At 45.6% G+C, this 20015-nt stretch overlaps 1 protein-coding gene across 1 annotated transcript; it reads right to left on the bottom strand.

Moving 5' to 3' along the window:
- Positions 1-8654: 8654 nt before the first annotated feature.
- Positions 8655-19463, bottom strand: LOC130493536 (zinc finger protein ZFP2-like). Its single transcript, XM_056867315.1, has 9 exons — positions 19431-19463; positions 17668-17855; positions 15288-15342; positions 14050-14130; positions 13207-13413; positions 12677-12699; positions 11962-12074; positions 10964-10996; positions 8655-10018 (listed from the first exon to the last, which is right to left on the bottom strand). The coding sequence occupies exons 1-9, from the start codon at positions 19461-19463 to the stop codon at positions 8655-8657; spliced, it is 2097 nt and encodes a 698-aa protein (XP_056723293.1).
- Positions 19464-20015: the final 552 nt, after the last annotated feature.

The following is a 20015-nucleotide window of genomic DNA, read 5'->3' as shown; positions in this document are numbered from 1 at the left end:
CGGACCAATCAGCCGAATTCCAGAGGAGGCTATGCAAATAAAGGGGCAGGCTGGGTTCTCTATGGTTAGGGGGTGCACCTGGGGACTGAGCAGGCTTAGGCCTCAGTAGTGTTGCCAGGTCCCTCTTTGCCATTGATGAGAGGTTTTTGGGGCGGAGCCTGAGGAGGGCAGGGTTTGGGAGGGGAGGGAATTCAATGCCATAGAGTCCAATTGCCAAAGCAGTCATTTTCTCCAGGTGAACTGATCTCTATTGACTGGAGATCAGTTGTAATAGCAGGAGATCTCCAGCTAGTACCTGGAGGTTGGCATGCCTGGGCCTCAGCAAAATGAAATTTCCTACCTGGGGGAAATTAAACTGTCTTGCTTGAGGAACAGTGTGCTGAGGGGAAACCTGCCCTCTGTCCAGGGTTCAGGCAACCCAGAGAGAGGTTGCGATGTGTGTGTGCGCACTCACAGACTCCACATGCTATCATGGGACCTTTGGCACACATCAGCTGTCATACTAACGAGTCTGTCATTGGCTGTATCATAAAATGGCTGCAGATCCAGCCGAGAGGAAGGGGGCCCTTAGCTCAGTGGTAAAGCATGTCCTTGGCGCGCAGAAGGTTCCAAGTTCACTCCCTGGCAACTCTGACTGGGCAGCAAGTTCTGGAAAGGTCTTTCTCAGCCTGAGATCCAGAGCTTATCAGAGGAAACAGTTATGAGCTAGAAGGATGGATGGTTTGATGTGGTCCAAAGCAGTTTCATATGAAAGAGAATCCTGGGTAAAATTGTTGAGTACTGGGGGTGGGTGGGTTAGATGACGAAGGCAGGAAAATCAGACATAGGAGAGCATCTCTCATACACAAGGAGAGCATGGTTACATATGTAGGGGACTTTTTAGGAATGCAGCAAAATATCACTTTGTATATTAAATTAATTGTATATTAAATTAACCCAAATTAAACACTCATAAAGCAAGCCTCCCGGTGGGGCCTGGAGATTTCCTGGAATTACGACTGATCTCATGTTGGGTCTTCCCCTTTTCCCGTTGCCTCCAATTTCCCCTAGCATTATTGTCTTCTCATAATGCAACAAAAGTACGATAGCCTCAGTATGGTTATTTTAGCTTCTAGGGAATGTTCAGATTTAATTTGATCCAGAACCCACTGATTTGTCTTTTTGGCACTCCATGGTATTAGTAAAACTCTCCACCAACACCACATTCCAAATGAATCAGCTTTCTTCATGGTCCAACTTTCACACCCGTACATCTGCACTTGCAAATTCCATGGCAGAAGGAGAGATCTCATTCCTTTCTCTGAGACGTTTGGACAGCTGAGGGGGCGCCCCTTGAATTTCAACACTCTAAGCCAGAGGTGTCAAACTCAATTGTTATGAGGGCCGGATATGACGTAAATGCCTCTTGGTCGGGCCGGACCATACCTTGCCAGCCCAGATCGAGAGTGGGTATGTGTGGCTGCTTCGGCTGGCTCACGGGCTGGATAAGAGGTCTCAAGGGGACCTTACGGGCCTTATGTTTGACACCCCTGCTGTAAGCCGTTTTATAGGGAGTTTGCTTGGAAACCAGCCCTGGTCGCTTGCTTTTGCTAGATAAAAAATAGTTTACTTATGAACAAACTTTTTTAAAAAAATACAGCCCATGTTCAAACCAGGACTACAAAACAATTTTTCTGCCTTGATGTTGCTAACCAAATACAAAAGAGAATCTATGCACTATTAAAAGAATTTTCATGCAATCATGTACTAAATAAACGTGCACAGTTCACTCGCTTTCACTTCTCAGCCTCCCAAATTCATTATCTGACCAGGGCATTGCTGCTGCTTCTGTTCCTGGGTTTTGCATGCAAGTTTTCCAGCAGCTAAACTGATATCCTGGTGCCTGAGACAAGCAGAGGTCAACCTTCTATGGCTTAGCTTTCCCCCTCGGCCCTTACACTGTGTGACCTCACAGAGGCTCATCCAATGTTGGTTGGGATAGACTGTTGGTTGAAAAGCTATTAGTCATGAAGTCCTTATGGTGTTTTAAAATGTAATAATTTTTCACTTAATCGGGAGAGGGCAAAACAGCAAAATGCCAGAAATCTTTAAAAACCTCCTCCAAACAAAGTGACCATGTTTTGCGATAAATGAGTCTGCCTTTAACCAAAGGCCATTTCTGTTCTCTTGCTGGATAAGAGAACATCTACTTTTTTGAAATGGATAGATCATCTGTTCTTTTGAAACTGATATATCATCATTTCTACAGCAATTTCTCTTCCAGAATCGTTCTCCTTCAAAACACTAAAGCTCAGGGTGGAATTGCTTAGCCACAGTTTCAAGACACATAAAAGGGAGTCATTCTTTATGTTACATTTCCTGAATTTAGGGAACCCAGTATGCGAAAGCTGCTAGCTTAAGAGAGTTTTCCAACGGATTAAACCAGTTCATGGCCATCAATGATAGTTAGATGGAACCTCCACATTCAGAACATGCCTTTGGTGAGTGGATGTTTAAAACAAGGGATAACCCTTCACACCTGCTTATGAGCTTCCAGTCTCATTTGGCTACTGTTGGAGAGAAAAGCCTTGTTCCCATGTTACAGTGAACACACATACATCCTGCATGTATGTACATACATCTGTGTAATAAAGCCAACGTGCATTCACTTTGCAATTGAAACTGGGCACCAGTACGTGGATAAAAGTGTGGTTTATAGCACATATTCAGCTGTGCGTGCACTGGACGGAACTTGAATGGCCCTTTCCAACTCTATGATTCTATGAATTGCTCAAAGCATGTGCATAAACAAAATCAAGCATGTACTGTACACGGTTTGTACTTGTGTCCTCTGTATCTTGTGAAGAGGGCTGAAAAGTGCTGGATTATGTAAATAGGCATTTCTAATATTCATAGGGTGCTTTGGAAATATTAGTAATGCCCTGCCATAACTCTGAAGGTAAGCTAATCAGGTCTTAAGTTTGTATGATGGATCTTAAAATCCCAACCTAGGGAAGCTATTTTTCTTTTTTAATTGATGCTTTAGTAAGGATATATGTTTTAATGATAATTTTAAAATGACTTTATTCCCAATCGATCTGTGTATCTTCATTACGTCAAGCAAATCCAGGGACTGATTGATGTTATTTATCGTCTGCCTTTCTCACTGAGGCTCAAGGAGGGTTAGGTTGTAGTCGTCAACACAATCCAAAGAATAGGACATCCAATGAGCAATGCATTAGGACAGAGTGCAGAAAATCTCATTTTTTTTGGCAAGCAGAACATGAAAAGTAGGAAAAGAAGCGAGAGGTGAAGCGGGGGAAGAAAAACAAACATTTTAAAAGAAATTAAAAATATTGTCCCTGATGGGCAGAAGCCAGTGTATCTAGGGTCCTCTGTGTAGAGTGCTTTTTCACTGGTGCCATCTTAAAATGTAGCTATTCTGGAAATAGTCAAGTCAAAGTATATTCTCCCAGATGTTTTAGCTGCTTCTTTTTTTTAAATCTTACCAATATTGTGATAGAGTATTTTTAAAAAAACACTGCACTGAGCAAAATGCAGATACATGGCAGGAGTAACCACCAATTAACCAATCAGGGCAGATTTTGGGCACTTTGCACCCGGTCAGGAGCGGCAGAAAACAGCTGCTGAACTTTTCCCCCTGTAGGGATACAAGTTATGATCACTTTTTTAAAAAATGCTGTTGAAGGGGCAGCTATGGGGCTGGCTGCAAAGCTGGCAACACCGCCTAAAGTAGAGGGAGATGGTTTAACACCCCTCCTTTCCTCCCCGTCTCCTCTAAATATCAGACAAGGCGGCTAGAACGCGCCGGCAAGGGGTTACACCGATAAAGTTTCGATCTGATGCCTAGAGAGGTCCAGACATTTGAGAAGCCGGTGAAGCCATTTCCGGTCCTCCTCCTGCCCTTTCCTTGGGGATCTTGGGGGGGGGGGGGCTGAGCTTGCCAGGAGAGGTGACTTTAAAGGTGCACTGGAGGACGAAAGAGCCATTTTCGGGGAAGGGGGGGGGAAGGATGGAGAAAAGAGGGAATAAAAAAAAACATTCAGGGCATTGATGGTTTATATTGCAGAGCCTCCCAAATGCTGGAGCACTGAATCTGATAGTCCCATTTCCCCCCCACCCCGCTTCCGAAGTAGTTTAATTATTTTATTTATTATTTGTGTAAGTACATCTGTATCCTCCAAGGAGCAGAAGGCAACATAAATGGTCCTCTCCTCTTCCTTTTAAAAAAAAAATTCACAACAGCCCTGTGAGTGGCCCAAGGAGAGTGACTCACCCTGTGGGTTTCCATGGCAGAGGGAGGATTTGAACCCAGACCTAGTTCAGCCACTACACCACACTAGCTTTCAAGACAGCATTATTTCCTCTTTTTAAATCTGAGCTCTTTAACGGTTGCATGGAAGGCAGTAGGATTGCCTACTGTCTGGAGATCTCCCAGAGTTTCAACTGACCAGTTCCCAGGAAGAAAATGGCTGCTTTGGCGCACGGATTCTATGGCATTATACCTTGTTGAGGTCCCTCTCTGCCTCAAACCCTACCCTCCCTAGGTTCTTCCCCAAATTTCCAGGAATTTCCCAAGCCTGAATTGGTAACCCTATGGAAGGGGCAGAAATGCAAGACGTGTAACATTCCTTTTTTGCAATGGGGAAATGTACTGAGAGGCAAAGGGGTGCAATGGGTAGTGTGTCAAACTGGGCTGACTCAGGTCTTAGAATCATAGAGCTGGAAGGGGCCATACAGGCCATCTAGTCCAACCCTCTGCTCAATGAAGGATCAGCCTAGAGCATCCCTGAGAAGTGTTTGTCCAGCCTCTGCTTAAAGACTGCCAGTGAGGGGGAGCTCACCACCTCCCTAGGCAGCCGATTCCACTGTCGAACAACTCTTAATGTAAAAAATAATAATCCTAATATCCAGCCAGTACCTTTCCGCCCGTAATTTAAACCCATTCTTGCGAGCCTCTGCTGCCAACAGGAACAGCTCCCTGCCCTCCTCTAAGTGACCAACCCGGTTTACCAGATTAGAGTTCGCTGCTCTTAACCACCACATCACGCTGGCTCGCATTTCGGAATATCGCTGTCTCCTGTTTTGAAGAGGCTGTTCTTGTCCCAGTTTGCAGGAGCTTCGTGACCCGCATGAGAATCCACACTAGTGAGAAGCCGAACAAGTGCTTCTATTGTGCCAAGAGCTGCTCTCAGCGGGCCAAACTTCTGGTACATGAGAGGATCCATACTGGATTGGACCCTGCAGAAGATACAGGTGGCCAAATAAAATAAATAGCATCGTGTTATAGTCAAGAGATCAAGCTGTAATCAGCAAAGCCAATGTGGTGTCATGGTTAAGAGTGTCGGACTAGGATCCAGAAAACACAGGTTCCCCATGCGTGCCCTGGAAGCTTGCTGGGTGACCTTGGGCCAGTCACTCTCTTTCAGCCTAACCTACCTCACAGGGTTGTTAAGGCCCTGCTGGATCAGACCAAGGCCCATCAAGTCCAGCAGTCTGTTCACACAGCGGCCAACCAGGTGCCTCTAGGGAGCCCACAAACAAGACGACTGCAGCAGCATTATCCTGCCTGTGCTCCATAGCACCCAAGATAATAGGCATGCTCCTCTGATACTAGACAGAATAGGCATGCATCATGACTAGTATCCATTTTAACTAATAGCCATGAATAGCCCTCTCCTCCATGAACATGTCCACTCCCCTCTTAAAACCTTCTAAGTTGTGATTATAAAATGGAAAACGATGTAAGCCGCTTTGGGTCCCCACTGGGGAGAAAGGTGGGGTATAAATTAATTAAATATATGATAAAAATTAAAGCTCCCAACTACCTCAGCCATGAACTCCCTGAGTAGCCTTTGGCAAGCGATTTTCTCGTCTCTGCTTCGGTTCCTATCTGTGGCCCAAATTGGATATGTGGGGGGAAGGGGAGGGCACATTTGCCTATAAAGCTGTGGATGGGGAAGGGCCTAACTTGTACAACCAAAAGTGTGCACAGTTAATAATTATAATAATAACAACAATAATAAATTTATTGTTGGAAACCAGGCTCATCAAATGAATACAATACAACATATCAATATAGTACTGTAAAAATTAACAGTCTAAAATCATTCCTAAATGAACAACTCCTCCTGACAGCACCTCGCCCCACTGTAGGGAGCACGTTACTTCCAGGTGGCTGTGTATCAGATGCCCACTATCGATATCCCTCAGTCCGGGGTAAGGGAGAGAGGATGGAGACAGAGAAGACATAGGGGCAGGGAACAACCATAATGGGATGGGATGGAAAGGGGAAACAACATGGAAGGAATGGTAGAAATAGGTCAAGAAGGTGGGAAAGGGAAGGAAGAAAAAGGGGATGAAGGGGGGGGGAAAGGAAGGAGGATGTTGAGAAGACCCCTGCATGATCTGAGGGCCCAGAATGACTTTTGGGTCAGCGATAAGCTTCAGACTGCTCAACAGACCTCTTGTTCAAGGACTCATCAGAACTCAGAGAACGATACCCCCAACCAAACCAGCTGGGGAGAGGCAGCCGATACATGTGAGAATGTGAAGAAACGCCCATCAGAGCTTGGAACTGAGAGTCAAAGTGATGGAGCTGAATGGTGGGTAGGAAACAAAGCACCTTAGTGCGCCATATTTCTCTCTCCTCGGGATCTGAGGGGCTATGGAGTGCACGGCTTCACCCAGGTTCTGCTCTCAATAAAGTACATTGTGGTCTTTTATGTGTGTTTTTTTTAATAATTGTTGTTTTATTTATATTGTAAGCCACTTGGCTTTCTGCAATGTAGAAAGGCGGCTAATAAATGTTTTGAATAAATAAATACATTTTTATGTTGATACCCTTTCGTCCAAAGAACAGCAAGCCCAGAAGTAGTGAAAACATGAAGCTGTCTCATATCAGTCTCTTGGTCCATCAGAGAAAGAGAGAAAGAGAGAAAGAGAGAAAGAGAGAAAGAGAGAAAGAGAGAAAGAGAGAAAGAGAGAAAGAGAGAAAGAGAGAAAGAGAGAAGAGAGAGAGAGAGAGAAAGAGAGAGAGAGAGAAAGAGAGAGAGAGAGAAAGAGAGAGAAAGAGAGAAAGAGAGAAAGAGAGAAAGAGAGAAAGAGAGAAAGAGAGAAAGAGAGAAAGAGAAAGAGAGAAAGAGAGAAAGAGAGAAAGAGAGAAAGAGAGAAAGAGAGAAAGAGAGAAAGAGAGAAAGAGAAAGAGAGAAAGAAAGAGAGAAAGAAAGAGAGAAAGAAAGAGAGAAAGAAAGAGAGAAAGAAAGAGAGAAAGAAAGAAAGAAAGAAAGAGAGAAAGAAAGAAAGAAAGAAAGAAAGAAAGAAAGAAAGAAAGAGCGAGCAAGCGGGAAAGTTTGTGGAGCAGCATGGAATATTTAAACATAATTTCCTGATACAGAGAGATACAAACGCTCACGCCCAGAAGTTGGTCATCCACCAACAAAAATTCTCTCTCCGCCATCAAACCAGCTAATGTCTAGTTTCAAATTTTATTGATTAATCAGTTGATTAAAGCATTTGGGTCAAGTAAAAAGATGCCCTTTAATTGGGGAACAATTTGGGAAAAATGTTTATAGAAGGCGTGTCAATAAATAATAGAATCCAAATCAAATGACCAGCACAATGGCTAAAACAAAATAATATATTAGAAGCAATGTGAAGAAGAGAAGCTGTTACTATACATGCATCTTGCTGAACAGACTCTCTATACTCTATGTGAGCAGACTATTAAGGCGTTTCTATTTGGACTGAGGAAGCTTTATTGAAATGGTGGACCAATCCTGAGTCCCATGTCTTTTCTACCAGCTTCAAGCTGCAAGTTATCGTCTTCACTGCCTACATGCTATAAGCTCTGTAAATAGCTACTAGCTGTAATCTCTGTACTGACTACAAAATACTTTGTTTTTCATCATTAAGGACTTATCTGTTACTCACCGCATTATATTGATGCTTTGACGGATGTATACATGAGGCTGCCTATTACATGATATTTTGTTTTTGATAAAATGCCCAATTATTGTGTTATGTTTTGATCTTTGTGTAGCACCTCACAATTTATTATATAGCCAGTTACTTAATAGTGCTTAAGAATTTCCATTGGCTTGTTCTGATTTGGCTTGTTTGCACAATACATTGCTTCTAATATATTATTTTGCTTTGGCCATTGTGTTGGTCATTTGATTTGGGTTTCATTATCCTTCAGCATAGGTTATTTTTTGTATTTTTGTAATAAATAATAGAAGGCAGGCACCGTTATAGAAGAGGCATTCCCCTTTCTCTTGTCCACAAGAGAAGGCCTATTTTTCCTTCCACAAGTAGAATGAAGGAAGCGTACCAAGGAACCAGTGAGTTTAGGGAGTGTTCCAGAGCAGTGTGGAATCCAAGGAGGAAAGCAGAGGAAGAAGTGAAAGACATGGCCAGAAGCTGCAGAGATGAGCACGGCGAAAAATTCACATAGCGGTTTGAAATAAACAAGCCAAATTTAGGGCTCTTCTTTAAATTCGACGGCCACAACATTAATTTGAAAAAGGCACCTCTGCGCATGACATACATACGGCAATACTCATATGAACAAGTTACTCCCCCACAAATAAATCTGGGTTTTCTAAGTCACTGTGTGAAAGCACTTTAAAAGGCTTTCTTTACATTAGGACCCTTCAAGAGTTCTCCCCCATGTGGGTTCTCTGGTGTCTGATAAGATCCGAGCTCCACTTGAAGCTTTTCCCACAGTCCAAGCACCTGTAGGGTTTCTCGCCCGTGTGGGTTCTTTCGTGGGCAATGAGGTTGGAGCTCCACTTGAAACTCTTCTCACAGACCGAGCATTTGTATGGTTTGTCCCCAATATGGGTCCGCTTGTGGGACCTGAGGTTGGAGCTGTTGCGGAAACTCTTCCCACAATCCGAACACGGGTACAGCTTCTCCCCCATGTGGGTCCTTTCGTGTGCACTCAAGTTTGGCCTCTGGCTAAAGGATTTCCCACAATCTGAGCATTCGTACGGTTTCTCCCCAGTGTGGTTTCTTTGGTGTACTACGAGATCCGGCTTCCGGCCAAAGCTTTTCCCACAATCCAGGCACTTAAATGGTTTCTCTTCCACATGTGTCGTCTCATGTACGGCGAGATGAGAGCTATGGCTAAAACTCTTATTGCAAATTCTGCATTTGCACGGTTTCTCCTGTACATGGGTTCGTTCATGGGCTATAAGGCCTGACCGCTGGCTAAAACTTTTCCCACAGTCAGGACATTTATATGGTTTCTCTCCTGTGTGGGTCCTCTCATGCACAATAAGGTCTGGCCGCCGACTAAAACTCTTCCCACAGTGCGAACATTTATAAGGCTTCTCCCCCGTGTGGGTTGTCACATGGACGATAAGATCCGAGCTGCGACAGAAGCTCTTCCCGCAGTCCGTGCATTTGTACGGCTTCTCTTCCCGGTGGGTTCCTTCGTGCGCAAGGAGGCCCGACCGCTGACTGAAGCCTTTCCCGCAGTGTGAGCATTTGAAGGGCTTCTCACCTGTGTGGGTCCTCTCATGTGCAATGAGGTTAGAGTTCAAGCTGAAGCTCTTCTCACAGTGACAGCATTGGTACGGCCTCTCGCCCGTATGGGTTCGCCGATGAACGATGAGGCCGGATGGCTGGCAAAAACTCTTCCCACAGTCCGAACACTTGTACGGTTTCTCGCCAGTGTGGATCCTTTGATGCCTTATGAGGCGAGATCTCTGGCTGAAGCTTTTCCCACACTCTCCGCACATCTTCTGTTTCTTGTTCCCCAGTGCCCTCTCCTGAGCTATGTTTCTGTCAAGGTCCCTGTCATTTCCTTGGCAAGATTTATTCTCTTCCCCGTTGCTCAGGCAGTTTCTTGGCTCTCTCTTTGCACTACACTGGCTGTCCAAAGCATCTTGCATTTTGGGATGCAGGGGAATGATCTCCATGGCTTTTCCTGTTGGCCTCTCATGGGGTTCCTCACGCTCGGAATGATCTATGTGAGGCTTTTTATCCGCCACCTCGTTTATTTGCCCATCTCCTGCGAGAGGAAAGAGGGAATTTCCAATTTATTATTTATTTAGACATTGGAGACAATATTTTTTCCCCGCGCACACACAAAAATCACATGATATGTAGAAGCATGAATGACATAACTGAGAGGCTACATCATGATTTGTGTTAGATCTGCCATTGCGATATAAAACAAAAGAGGACCAGATTTGGTACAAAACATTCCCCCTTTCAAAAACTCTATATAAATAGAATCTGAGATATAGCCCTTCAAGTAGACAAATTATGGGCATAGACTTATCTGATGGTAGGGAACTGTGCTGTCAATCGTAGCAGACTTATGGTGACCCCGTAGGGTTTTAAAGGGAAGAGACTTACAGAAGTGGTTTGCCATTGCCTGCCTCTGCATAGCGAGTTGCTAAATCCTGGAACCTTCACTGTAGCCTGCTTTAATGTGTTACAATTAGCAATTTCATAAGGGAGATATTCACATATCCCTTATCCTCAACATGCTTGCTCCTGCCAATTGGATATGGCTGAAACAGTCAACCATGTCTTACTGTATATCATTGGGTCTCTAACTCCGATCTTATCAAATTTTCCAGGCAGGCTTGATGAATTTCATGTTGCTCCTCCGCCTCTCAGGGAGTTCTAATGAAACCACCTTTAAGGTGCCTTGATACGCTCATCACAGAAGCAGCTGGCTAAGTCTTTTTTATTAATTATGGCTGTGCTATTGAAATCAGCCTATTATTTGGCTCTGAAATTTTATTGTATGTAGATGTGCTGATGACTCTATCTCTGCGTCAGATCTCGGCTGATCTATGATTGTAAGAAATCAAAATTCCTTATATAAATGGAACATTGTTGCTAGAATTGGGCATCCCAAGCTTTTCTTAACTGTTCATCAAGAAGAAGAAGAATTTGGGGAATAAAAACTGTTACACTGCTGATATTCTACAGAACAAGGTACCTCCATAGAGCTTCAGTTCCAGCCGGAGAGTCTCTGCAGAAGGAAAGCACAAAAGAGATGGACATAGGCTTGGATTTCTTCCTCTCTGGATTCTTCATAGCAACATAAATGAAGGGCCAGTTCTTACAAACAGCCCATTCAATTGATGAACACCTACCACTGGGGTGCTTTACTGCAGGTGAGATGCGGGGGAACGTCACAGCTGAATGTTTTTGTGAGGCAGAAAAGCCAGCCTCCATGGATTACCTTGAATCTGGTCTCAGGGTCTGACCGATTCTATGTTGCTTTCAGAATTCAAAACAATTTCACAGTGTAATTTCACAACACCCCTGCAAGGCAAGCCAAAAGGGGTCCCCCACGTTGCATTTGGGGGACTGAGAAAAGCATGCCTAGCCTGAGGCCAAAGGCAAAATTTAAACGAGGGGCCTCCCAAATCACATATCTGCTTCTCAGTATCTCCAGGTACAACAACAAGAAGAAAGTAGAAGGTAGAAGAAAGAAGAAGAAGAAGAAGAAAAAGAAAGAAGAAAAGTTAGTTTTTATATGCCAATTTTCTCAACCTTTTAAGGAGAATCAAACCGGCTTACAATCTCCTTCACTCCCCCACCCCACAACAGACACTTTGTGAGGTAGGTGAGAATGAGAAAGTTCAGAGAGAGCTGTGACTAGCCCAAGATCACCCAGCTGACTTAATGTGCAAGTGTGAGGAAACCATCTCAGTCCACCGCTCATGTGGAGAAGTGCAGAATCAAACCTGGTTCACCAGATTAGAGTCCACCGCTCTGAACCACTACTCCATGCTGGTTCTGCAAGGGGGTGCAGAACCTCAGTAGAGGCCAGAATCCAGAGAGGAACAGGTTGTTTTCTGCTGAGCTTGAGGGCTTTGGATGTTTGCCCCTCCCTCAGGTCCATCTCTGAGGCACCCACCACAGCTTGGCTCTGTCCCCTAACTTGTTACAGACATATGGAGAAATATTGGTGGCCAGTGTCCCCTCTACCTTTGAACTCCAGCAGCGTCCTCTGCAAAACAGCCCTTTTCTGAGAGAAAGCGTTCAGTCTCTGCTTCAGATCCACCAAATCTACCTGAGGCTTCAAGGAAAACATCTCATCTCTGCAAAGGAGAAAAAGGGGAGGGGCTGTGGCTCAGCGTTAGAACTTCTGCTTGGCATGCAGAAGGTCCCAGTTTCAATCCCCAACATCTCCAGTGAAAAGGGTGAGACCCAAGGGCCAAACTGAGCTAAAGGCAGGTTCATTTAGGGAAAGGTCCATGGCTCAGTGTTAGAACTTCTGCTTGGCATGCAGAAGGTTCCAGGTTCAATCCCTGGCATCTCCAGTTAAAAAAGACCAGGCAGTAGATGATGAGAAATACCTTTCCTGCCTGAGACCTCTGCACATGGAGATACCATTTAGCCACCATGTCCAATTGACTGATCTTCTATAAATTTGTCTAGGCTTCTAAAACCACTGAGAAGCATAATAAGAGCCTTCCCATCTCATCAAAAATCTAGGTTCTATAAATGGCCAGGCAGATGCTTCAAGGAAGTCCCCAACCAAGCCAGGAAGAAAACAGCCCTTGTAGTTCACCCCCCAAGCAGGTAGTCTTCCAAGGTAGACTACTATTCAACATGGAGGTTCCATTCAGCTATCTCAGCTAAATAGCCGTTCCAAGCCCAGACAAAGTAGGAGGAACAACAAAAACTAAACTGGACTCACCTGCACTTAGAGCTGTCCTCATCCTGGAAGGAAAGAGAAAGCAGATAAATTAAGAACTGGCGGAACTCCCTGTGTTTTTTGTGTGACTGTGTATGCATTTCATTCGTTGATTTACTGGACACTGTAGAATGGGTTGGATCCCATGGAAAATTTTTGTACGCACAGCAGTCTTTACAGGAGCAAAACTATTCCCTGCCATCTGCTTGCCAAAGTGAGTCTTTACCAGGTGTGTCAGACAGCCTTGAAGCATCTATTCCAGGGGTCCCCAACCTCTTTGAACCTGTGGGCACATTTGGAATTCTGACACAGCATGGTGGGTGCAGCAACAAAACGGCTGCCGTCATAGCAACTTTTAAAAAAATCTGCACAGCCAGTCAAATCTCCAAAAGTCAATCAGAAGCCTTGCTGGGCAAAAGCCCTACCTGGCCCTGCCCACTTCCTAAAAACATTTAGCAGCCACCAGAAAAGGTGGTGGTGGGTGCTATATCACCAGCAGGCACCACGTTGGGGACCCCTGGTCGATTCCTTACCAAGAGGAGCTGCTGTCTCTTCTCTCTTCCCAGTCCCTTGACACGGCAGCTCTCCCTAGGAAACCTGACGATCTCCTTCTGTTGGTGGACAATGTAGCTCTTTATCTCTTCCAGCCAGCCTAGCATAAGCTGCTGCAGTTCCTCCAGAATGTCATGCATTTCCTTCCAGTCAATGACAGCCTTTTCCCTCTCAGCCTCTATTTCCCTCTGTCAGGAGAAAAAAGGATGAGGGAGCTAAGCTCAGCAGTGGGAAAAACACAGATTGCCCATGCTGAGATTTCTATGCTCTGCCATCATTATCAGTTATTAAAAACTGATTATAATTATCAATTATTTAAAAAACCATAAACAGATATTCAAAGGCACACTACCTCTGAACATGGAGGCTCCATTTAGCTATCATGGCTTATATATCCTGGCTCTAGCAAGGATGGAAAATAGCTCTTTCAGCTATTTATCGTCTGTTAATTTGTTTAATCTTTTATAAAGCGATGTATGGGGCATTTGCCCTGACCTGGATGGCCCTGGCTAGCCTGATCACACCAGCTAAGCAGGGTTGTCCGTGGTCACTACTGGGTAGGGAGACAACTGAGGAGGACCACAGAGGGAGGCACCGGCAAACCACCTCTGAATGTCTCTTGCCTTGGATACTCTGCAGGGTTGCCATAAGTCAGGTGCGACTTGACGGCACTTTCCACCACCGAAAGGCATTCACTGTATCTTGTGGCAGTGAGTTCCATGAGTGAATTATTTCTATATTTTATTTTGAAAATATAATGCCCTAGCACCCAATGTGTTGTATGACAAAATACATCCCTGAAGGGGCGGGCCTCAGACACTTACCAAGAAGTCTTCATTTTGCTTTTCTTCCTGCATTTTGATGTCTCCTTTGCTTGTCAGGCAGGGCAGGTGATCCTGTGGCGTCTGAGGGAGATGGAAAAGCAAGCAAAAGTTAATTAGGAGAAATCAGCACCATTCTAAGTACCTTGGTTGCTGACCTCCAGTGAGTCCCGTCAGATGTTTTCTTGTTCTAGAAGGCCTTTCAACTATATTAAGTGAAATATTGTGGTCTCTGAGCTGGTTTACGGACTGGTTTGATAGCTTTGTAGTAATGTGGGTAATTTGTGCTTGATTTTGGATTTGTTATATCTTCGATGGCCACCTTGAAGATCCTTATTTATCTACTGAATGCCACTTCATCCCCCCCTTACTCCTCAGGGTAAATACTTTCTCCCATTTTATCCTCACAACAACCCTATGAGGCAGGTCAGGCTGACAGAGCATGACTTTCCCAAGATTTTCCAAAGAAAGCATCCTATCAGCAGAGGGATGAAAAAACAACACTTGACATACTCCACATTTCTTCCCTGTGCCGCCCCAAGGTAGTGTACATTGTTTTCCTCTTTTCCATTTTATCTTCATAACAACCCTGTGAGGTAGGTTAGGCTGAGTGTGTGCGACTGGCCCAGGATCACCCAGCCAAAATCCATGGCACAGTGAAGATTTAAACCTGGGTCTTTCAGTTTAGTCTGACATTCTCACCACCTAGCATCAATTCCAGCCTAATGCTGTACCCACTATACCAGGGGTGGGGAACGTCAGGCCCGGGGGCCGTATAAGGCCCGCGAAAGCGTTTGGTCTGGCCCTTTGTGGATCCTGGCAGATCTCTAGCTCAGAAGGATCTAAGACTGGTGATCCGCCCCTTCCCGCAGACAGGAATAGCCTCTATTCAAGGCGGATGTGTTTGTTTTGCCGAGAAAAGGAACCTTTTTTCTGCCTTGAAGAAGAGTCATTATCTATGGAGCTGCTAGGGCTGCCCAAGAGTACAGCAGGCTAATTTTAAGTTGATAATTTTGTATGGCCAGCGAATGATATTATAAATATCTAAATGGCCCTTGGCAGAAAAAAGGTTCCCCACTCCTGCACTACACATACCGGCTTTCCCCACATATGGGTGGAAAGAAGCAAGTGAGACAGAAAAGAGAGATAGGTTCCCTATAGAAGCAGCACATGAGACTCCTAAACAAACAGTAGAAGGGCAGCTAGCCCTAGAACCAGCCCCGCCTTCCTGATAAGGATACCTGCATGATGCAAGCAATGGCAAACAAACGTATCCCACATTCACATGCAAAACATCTGCGAGAATATTCCTTGAGACGTAAAGTGTGATTTGGCACCCAAGATTCCCATACCTGAGCTGCTTCTCTTTCAGCCATTTTCTCTTCAAAGGGAGGGAGCCGACCCAAAATTAAGCAGGTAGATGATGCCAGTTTGCAGCCAAGCACGGTGGGGTAATTTCAGTTGGGGCAGGGTATTTTCTGAGCGGGTCACAGGAAGATGTAAAGGGGGGACAATTGCATTGGCTCTATCTAGCCTCTCTGGAGTGGCCTGCTCATTTCCCGGGCTCAGATTTGGAACCAGTGGCGGACGAGGCTGCCTCTGAGCATGGACAGGCTGCCTCCTCTTCCTAACGACTCCCAGATCCTAGAACCGGAGCGAAAGGCAGAGGGGGCGTAGGTGCCACCGTCACATATCGGTTCCTTTTTAAAGGGTTGCTAATTTCTCGGCTGCTCGAAGGCTGCGAGAGAGGATCTTTTCCCAAACAGGGTCCCGGGCTTGCATTTCTCAGCCCTGCCCTCCCGCGTCCCGAGTCACGTCGTGCATCACCAAGGGGGCAGCTGCCAAAACCTTTTAAAGCCCCCCCATCCGTGGCTCTCTGCACTGCATTAAGCTCTCGCGAGGCATAGGGCTGAAGTGCAAGCAATTGCAATGGGTCGAAGACGCCCCCTCCCCTTCCCGGGGGCTGTCAGGGTTTTGCAAGGCTCCACCCCCCCTTCCCAGTCCCTTATCTGCCGACCCCCGGATGCAGCATCTTGCCTAGATTAGGACCAGCCCCGCTGGGTGAGGCTGATGCATATAGAGGCAGCCGCGGAGTGGGCGCAAAACTCGCCTCCTGGAAAGGCGAACGCGGCCAGAGCCACCTAGTGGCTGGTCTGGGTATTGCTTGGGTTTTTTAAGTTATCTCTTGCGTCCTTCCTCTGCTACTGACTTCTGCTGCGAGCCCAGTCCAATCCCTGGTCAAATCTGTTGCGATCTTATTTTGCAAACTGCTGGTCTTGTAATCCATTCATGGCTCATTACCGATGCTGATTTCTCCCCACCCATCTCTCCCCTGGACATCACAGACTCTCCTGCAGACCACCCCTAATCCCATCACGCCTGCTGTTCACTTTTACATACTGTTAACCTTTACATACTAATGCTTGTCTGGATTCACTCTCCTCTACTTAAAGACAGGTGGATTCACATTCTAGCTGTATCTGAAGAAGTGAGCTGTGGCTCACGAAAGCTCGTACCCTGCCAGGAAATATTTTTGTTTAGTCTTGAAGGTGCTACTGGACTCTTGCCCTTTTCTACTACTGCGGACAGACTAACACGGCTACCCACTGTGAATTATCCTTCTCCAAATACAAAAGGGCAAGAGTCCAGTAGCACCTTAAAGACTAACCAAAATATTTTCTGGTAGGGTATGAGCTTTCTGAAGAAGTGAGCTGTGGCTCACGAAAGCTCGTACCCTACCAGAAAATATTTTAGTTAGTCTTTAAGGTGCTACTGGACTCTTGCTCTTTTCTACTATTGTAATCTATTGTCTGCCCTGACCAGGCTGGACCAGGATGGCCCGATTTCGTCAGATCTCGGAGGCTAATAGGGTGGGTGGGCCCCGGGTGGGCCCTGGTTAGTATTTGGACGGGAGACCACCAAGGAAGTCCCTGGTCAATCCTCAGAGGCAGGCAATGGCAAACCACCTCTGAACGTCTCTTGCATTGAAAACGCTGTTGTGTCTGTTGAGGGGAGGGGAAGGGGAAGGCGATTGTAAGCCGGTTTGATTCTTGCTTAAGTGGTAGAGAAAGTCGGCATATAAAATCCAACTCTTCTTCTTCCTCCCCTCCACAAACCATGCCCTCTGCAGACTGTACCCCCCACAAATCTCCAGAAATTTCCCAACCTGGAGTTGGCAACCATTTGAAAAGTCAATTTCATGCTCCAAGTTTGCAAACCAGCTCTGAACGTCTCTTGCTTTGAAAATCCTACTGGGTCACCATAAATCAGCTGTGATTTGCGGGGGCACACACACGCACACACACAAATAATTCACAGTGGGTAGCCGTGTTAGTCTGTCTGCAGTAGTAGAAAAGGGCAAGAGTCCAGTAGCACCTTAAAGACTAACAAGAATATTTTCTGGTAGGGTATGAGCTTTCGCGAGCCACAGCTCACTTCTTCAGATACAGCTTAGAATTAGACATTCTAATTGTCATACCTACCAGAAAGCTCATACCCTACCAGAAAATATTCTTGTTAGTCTTTAAGGTGCTACTGGACTCTTGCCCTTTTCTGCACACACACACAGAGTGTGCCCTGCAACCACCAGAGGGCTGTATAAAATCCTGGGGTCTTGGATACAGATCGCTCCTTTCTTTGTGCTGTTCGGCGGGAAGCAAGTTGTCCAAGAACTTTTCCAGCCGCATCCGGAGCCCCCACAGAAGCAAATGATGCTGCTGCTGCGACGCCCCCATCCCTAAGGCTTGGGGGAGGACATCTAGACAAAGGACGGAGGGCATCTGCCGCTTCTCTTCCTTCTGCTGTTTCAGCTTGTAGGAACAAAAGGTATGGAAGGGGCAGGAGAAGGAGAAGGAAATCTCAATAGAGCCATCCTAACTACAGCTCGGTCTTATTGTTACCCCAGCCTTCCTCCACGTTCAGGGTGGACAACTTGCGTCTCTCCACTGCTCAAAACAACCCTGCAAGGTACCTTCCTCTAGGGCCTGATTTGATGCCCTTCCGTCAGCTGTACTTTTGGGAAGGTTTCTTCATTGCCCAAGAGAGACACGTAAATGTTCCTGCTCTATGGATGTGGTGGAGACGCTAGTACATATATTGATTCATTGTGAATACTATGATGATGCCAGAAATCTTTTAAATTACTCCCCTGCTATCTCGGTTTGTATACTCTTACACCTCTGAGGTTTATTTGGTAGAATATCTGCAAGAAGACAGGGTGACTCTTATTTCGCACTCAGTAGCAAAAGTCTGCTCTCATGTCTTGGAAAAGGAAGGCATTAATGATGAATAAAGGTTTTATGGGTAAATCTTCAGATTAATCAGCACGGATGAGATGCTGTAAGCAGGAGCTGTATAGTTTTATCATAGGATGTATATTTTTGATGTTATGCTTGCCTTTGGCTGTAATAAAGATGTCCCCCTGTGAGGTGGATTATACTGAGAGAGCGTGGGGATTTGAACCCGTTTCCTAGCTGCTGCTCTAACCACTGCTGCATGCTATCCTGGGGAAATCTACTAGAAATTCATAGACTTGCGTAATTAACTAGAACACTCCCCCCCCCAGTTTGTTTTCAAACACAGGTCTGGACCCTCTGAAGTTAGTATCTAAGAGGAGTGTGCCCTTGAGCATGTGGAGAGTGACTTTGATCAGCAAGCATTTTATTTATTTAAAAAGAGGATGTAAGCAGAACAATCAAAAAGAACTTTTAAAGGATTTTTTCTTTCTTTAAAAGCCGATTGGGATTTTATTAGTCTGACAGGAGGAATGTGAGTAAATTCAGTGGTAAAACAAAAGACCAGAGGCCATAATTAAGTCCTGGCCTGTCCAATTAAATCTTCAGAAAAACAAAGGAGGAATGAAAAAAGCATCCTTGCTGGATCAAACCAATGGTCCACCTAGTCCAGTATACGCCACAGTGGACAGTCAGATACCCCAGGAAGGCCCATCAGTAGGGTTGCCAACCTCCTGGTGGGGCCAGGAGTTCTCCTGGAACGACTGATCTCCAGTCTGCAGAGATCAGTTCCCCAGGAGAAAATGGCAACTTCAGCGGGCAAACTCTATGGTGTACCATAGATTCTAGTTGAAATCTCTCCCCAAATTCCTCCCTCCATAGGCCCCACCCCCAAATCTCCAGGAATTTCCCAGGCCAGAATTGGCGACCCCGTTTATGAGCAGGATGGTGTCTCCTAGTAATTGGCATTGAGAGGTACACTGCCTCTGAACATGGAGGCTCTGATGTTACATGCATTATGAAAACAAAAGCGGTAATCTCCGTGCCGACTGTAGGAACGCTGTATTTACAAGCAGCCATGGAGGGAGGAAACTCTGCAATTGCCAGGTGATGCAATCCTTGCAAGAGAAGGTGAGGACACCCCTGGCTCACGCAGATGCTGGCTAAGAGGTTGTTTGCGTTCATTCCAAGAGGGAAAGACTGAGGGACGGGAGTGGCTTCTCAAAGGTGGGATGCATCTTTCCCCCCTTTGCCTTTGAAACAGGAGGCCGGGCAGGGAGAATTTTCTCAAAGCCCCTGAAAACTTCTGAATGCCTTTTTTAGAATTTGAGAGAGCCCCATGCCCACGAGGAATGAGGACAAACAGGTTTTGCACCTGCTTGTGTTTAGAGAGGCTTCAGTTCCAGCAAACGTTTTTTGTGTGAGGAACAGAATTTTGCGGCCCCGGTGTGCTTAGCGTTGGTTCCCACAAGAGTGATTTGTTTCAGCTATAGAATTCAATTTGGATATAGGCGGGAAAGCTCTTTTCTTGTTGCGTTTCCCTGAACCTGCAGATGCGACGAAGCGGCGAGGATAAAGAAGGAGAAGGCATGAAAGAAGGACATCTCAGAAAAAGCAAGGCGCTTTTGGTAAGTATCCAGAATCCATTTGGAACGAAAGCCCCTGGGGCATTCTTCCGAAATTCTGTCACTGCAGAAGTTTCACAATTCGAACTCTAGACATGTAAATTCGTTTTGG

The sequence above is a fragment of the Euleptes europaea genome, chromosome 1 (assembly GCF_029931775.1).
Source record: "Euleptes europaea isolate rEulEur1 chromosome 1, rEulEur1.hap1, whole genome shotgun sequence".
Classification (NCBI taxonomy): domain Eukaryota; kingdom Metazoa; phylum Chordata; class Lepidosauria; order Squamata; family Sphaerodactylidae; genus Euleptes; species Euleptes europaea.
This window is presented reverse-complemented; position numbering and strand designations above follow the sequence as displayed.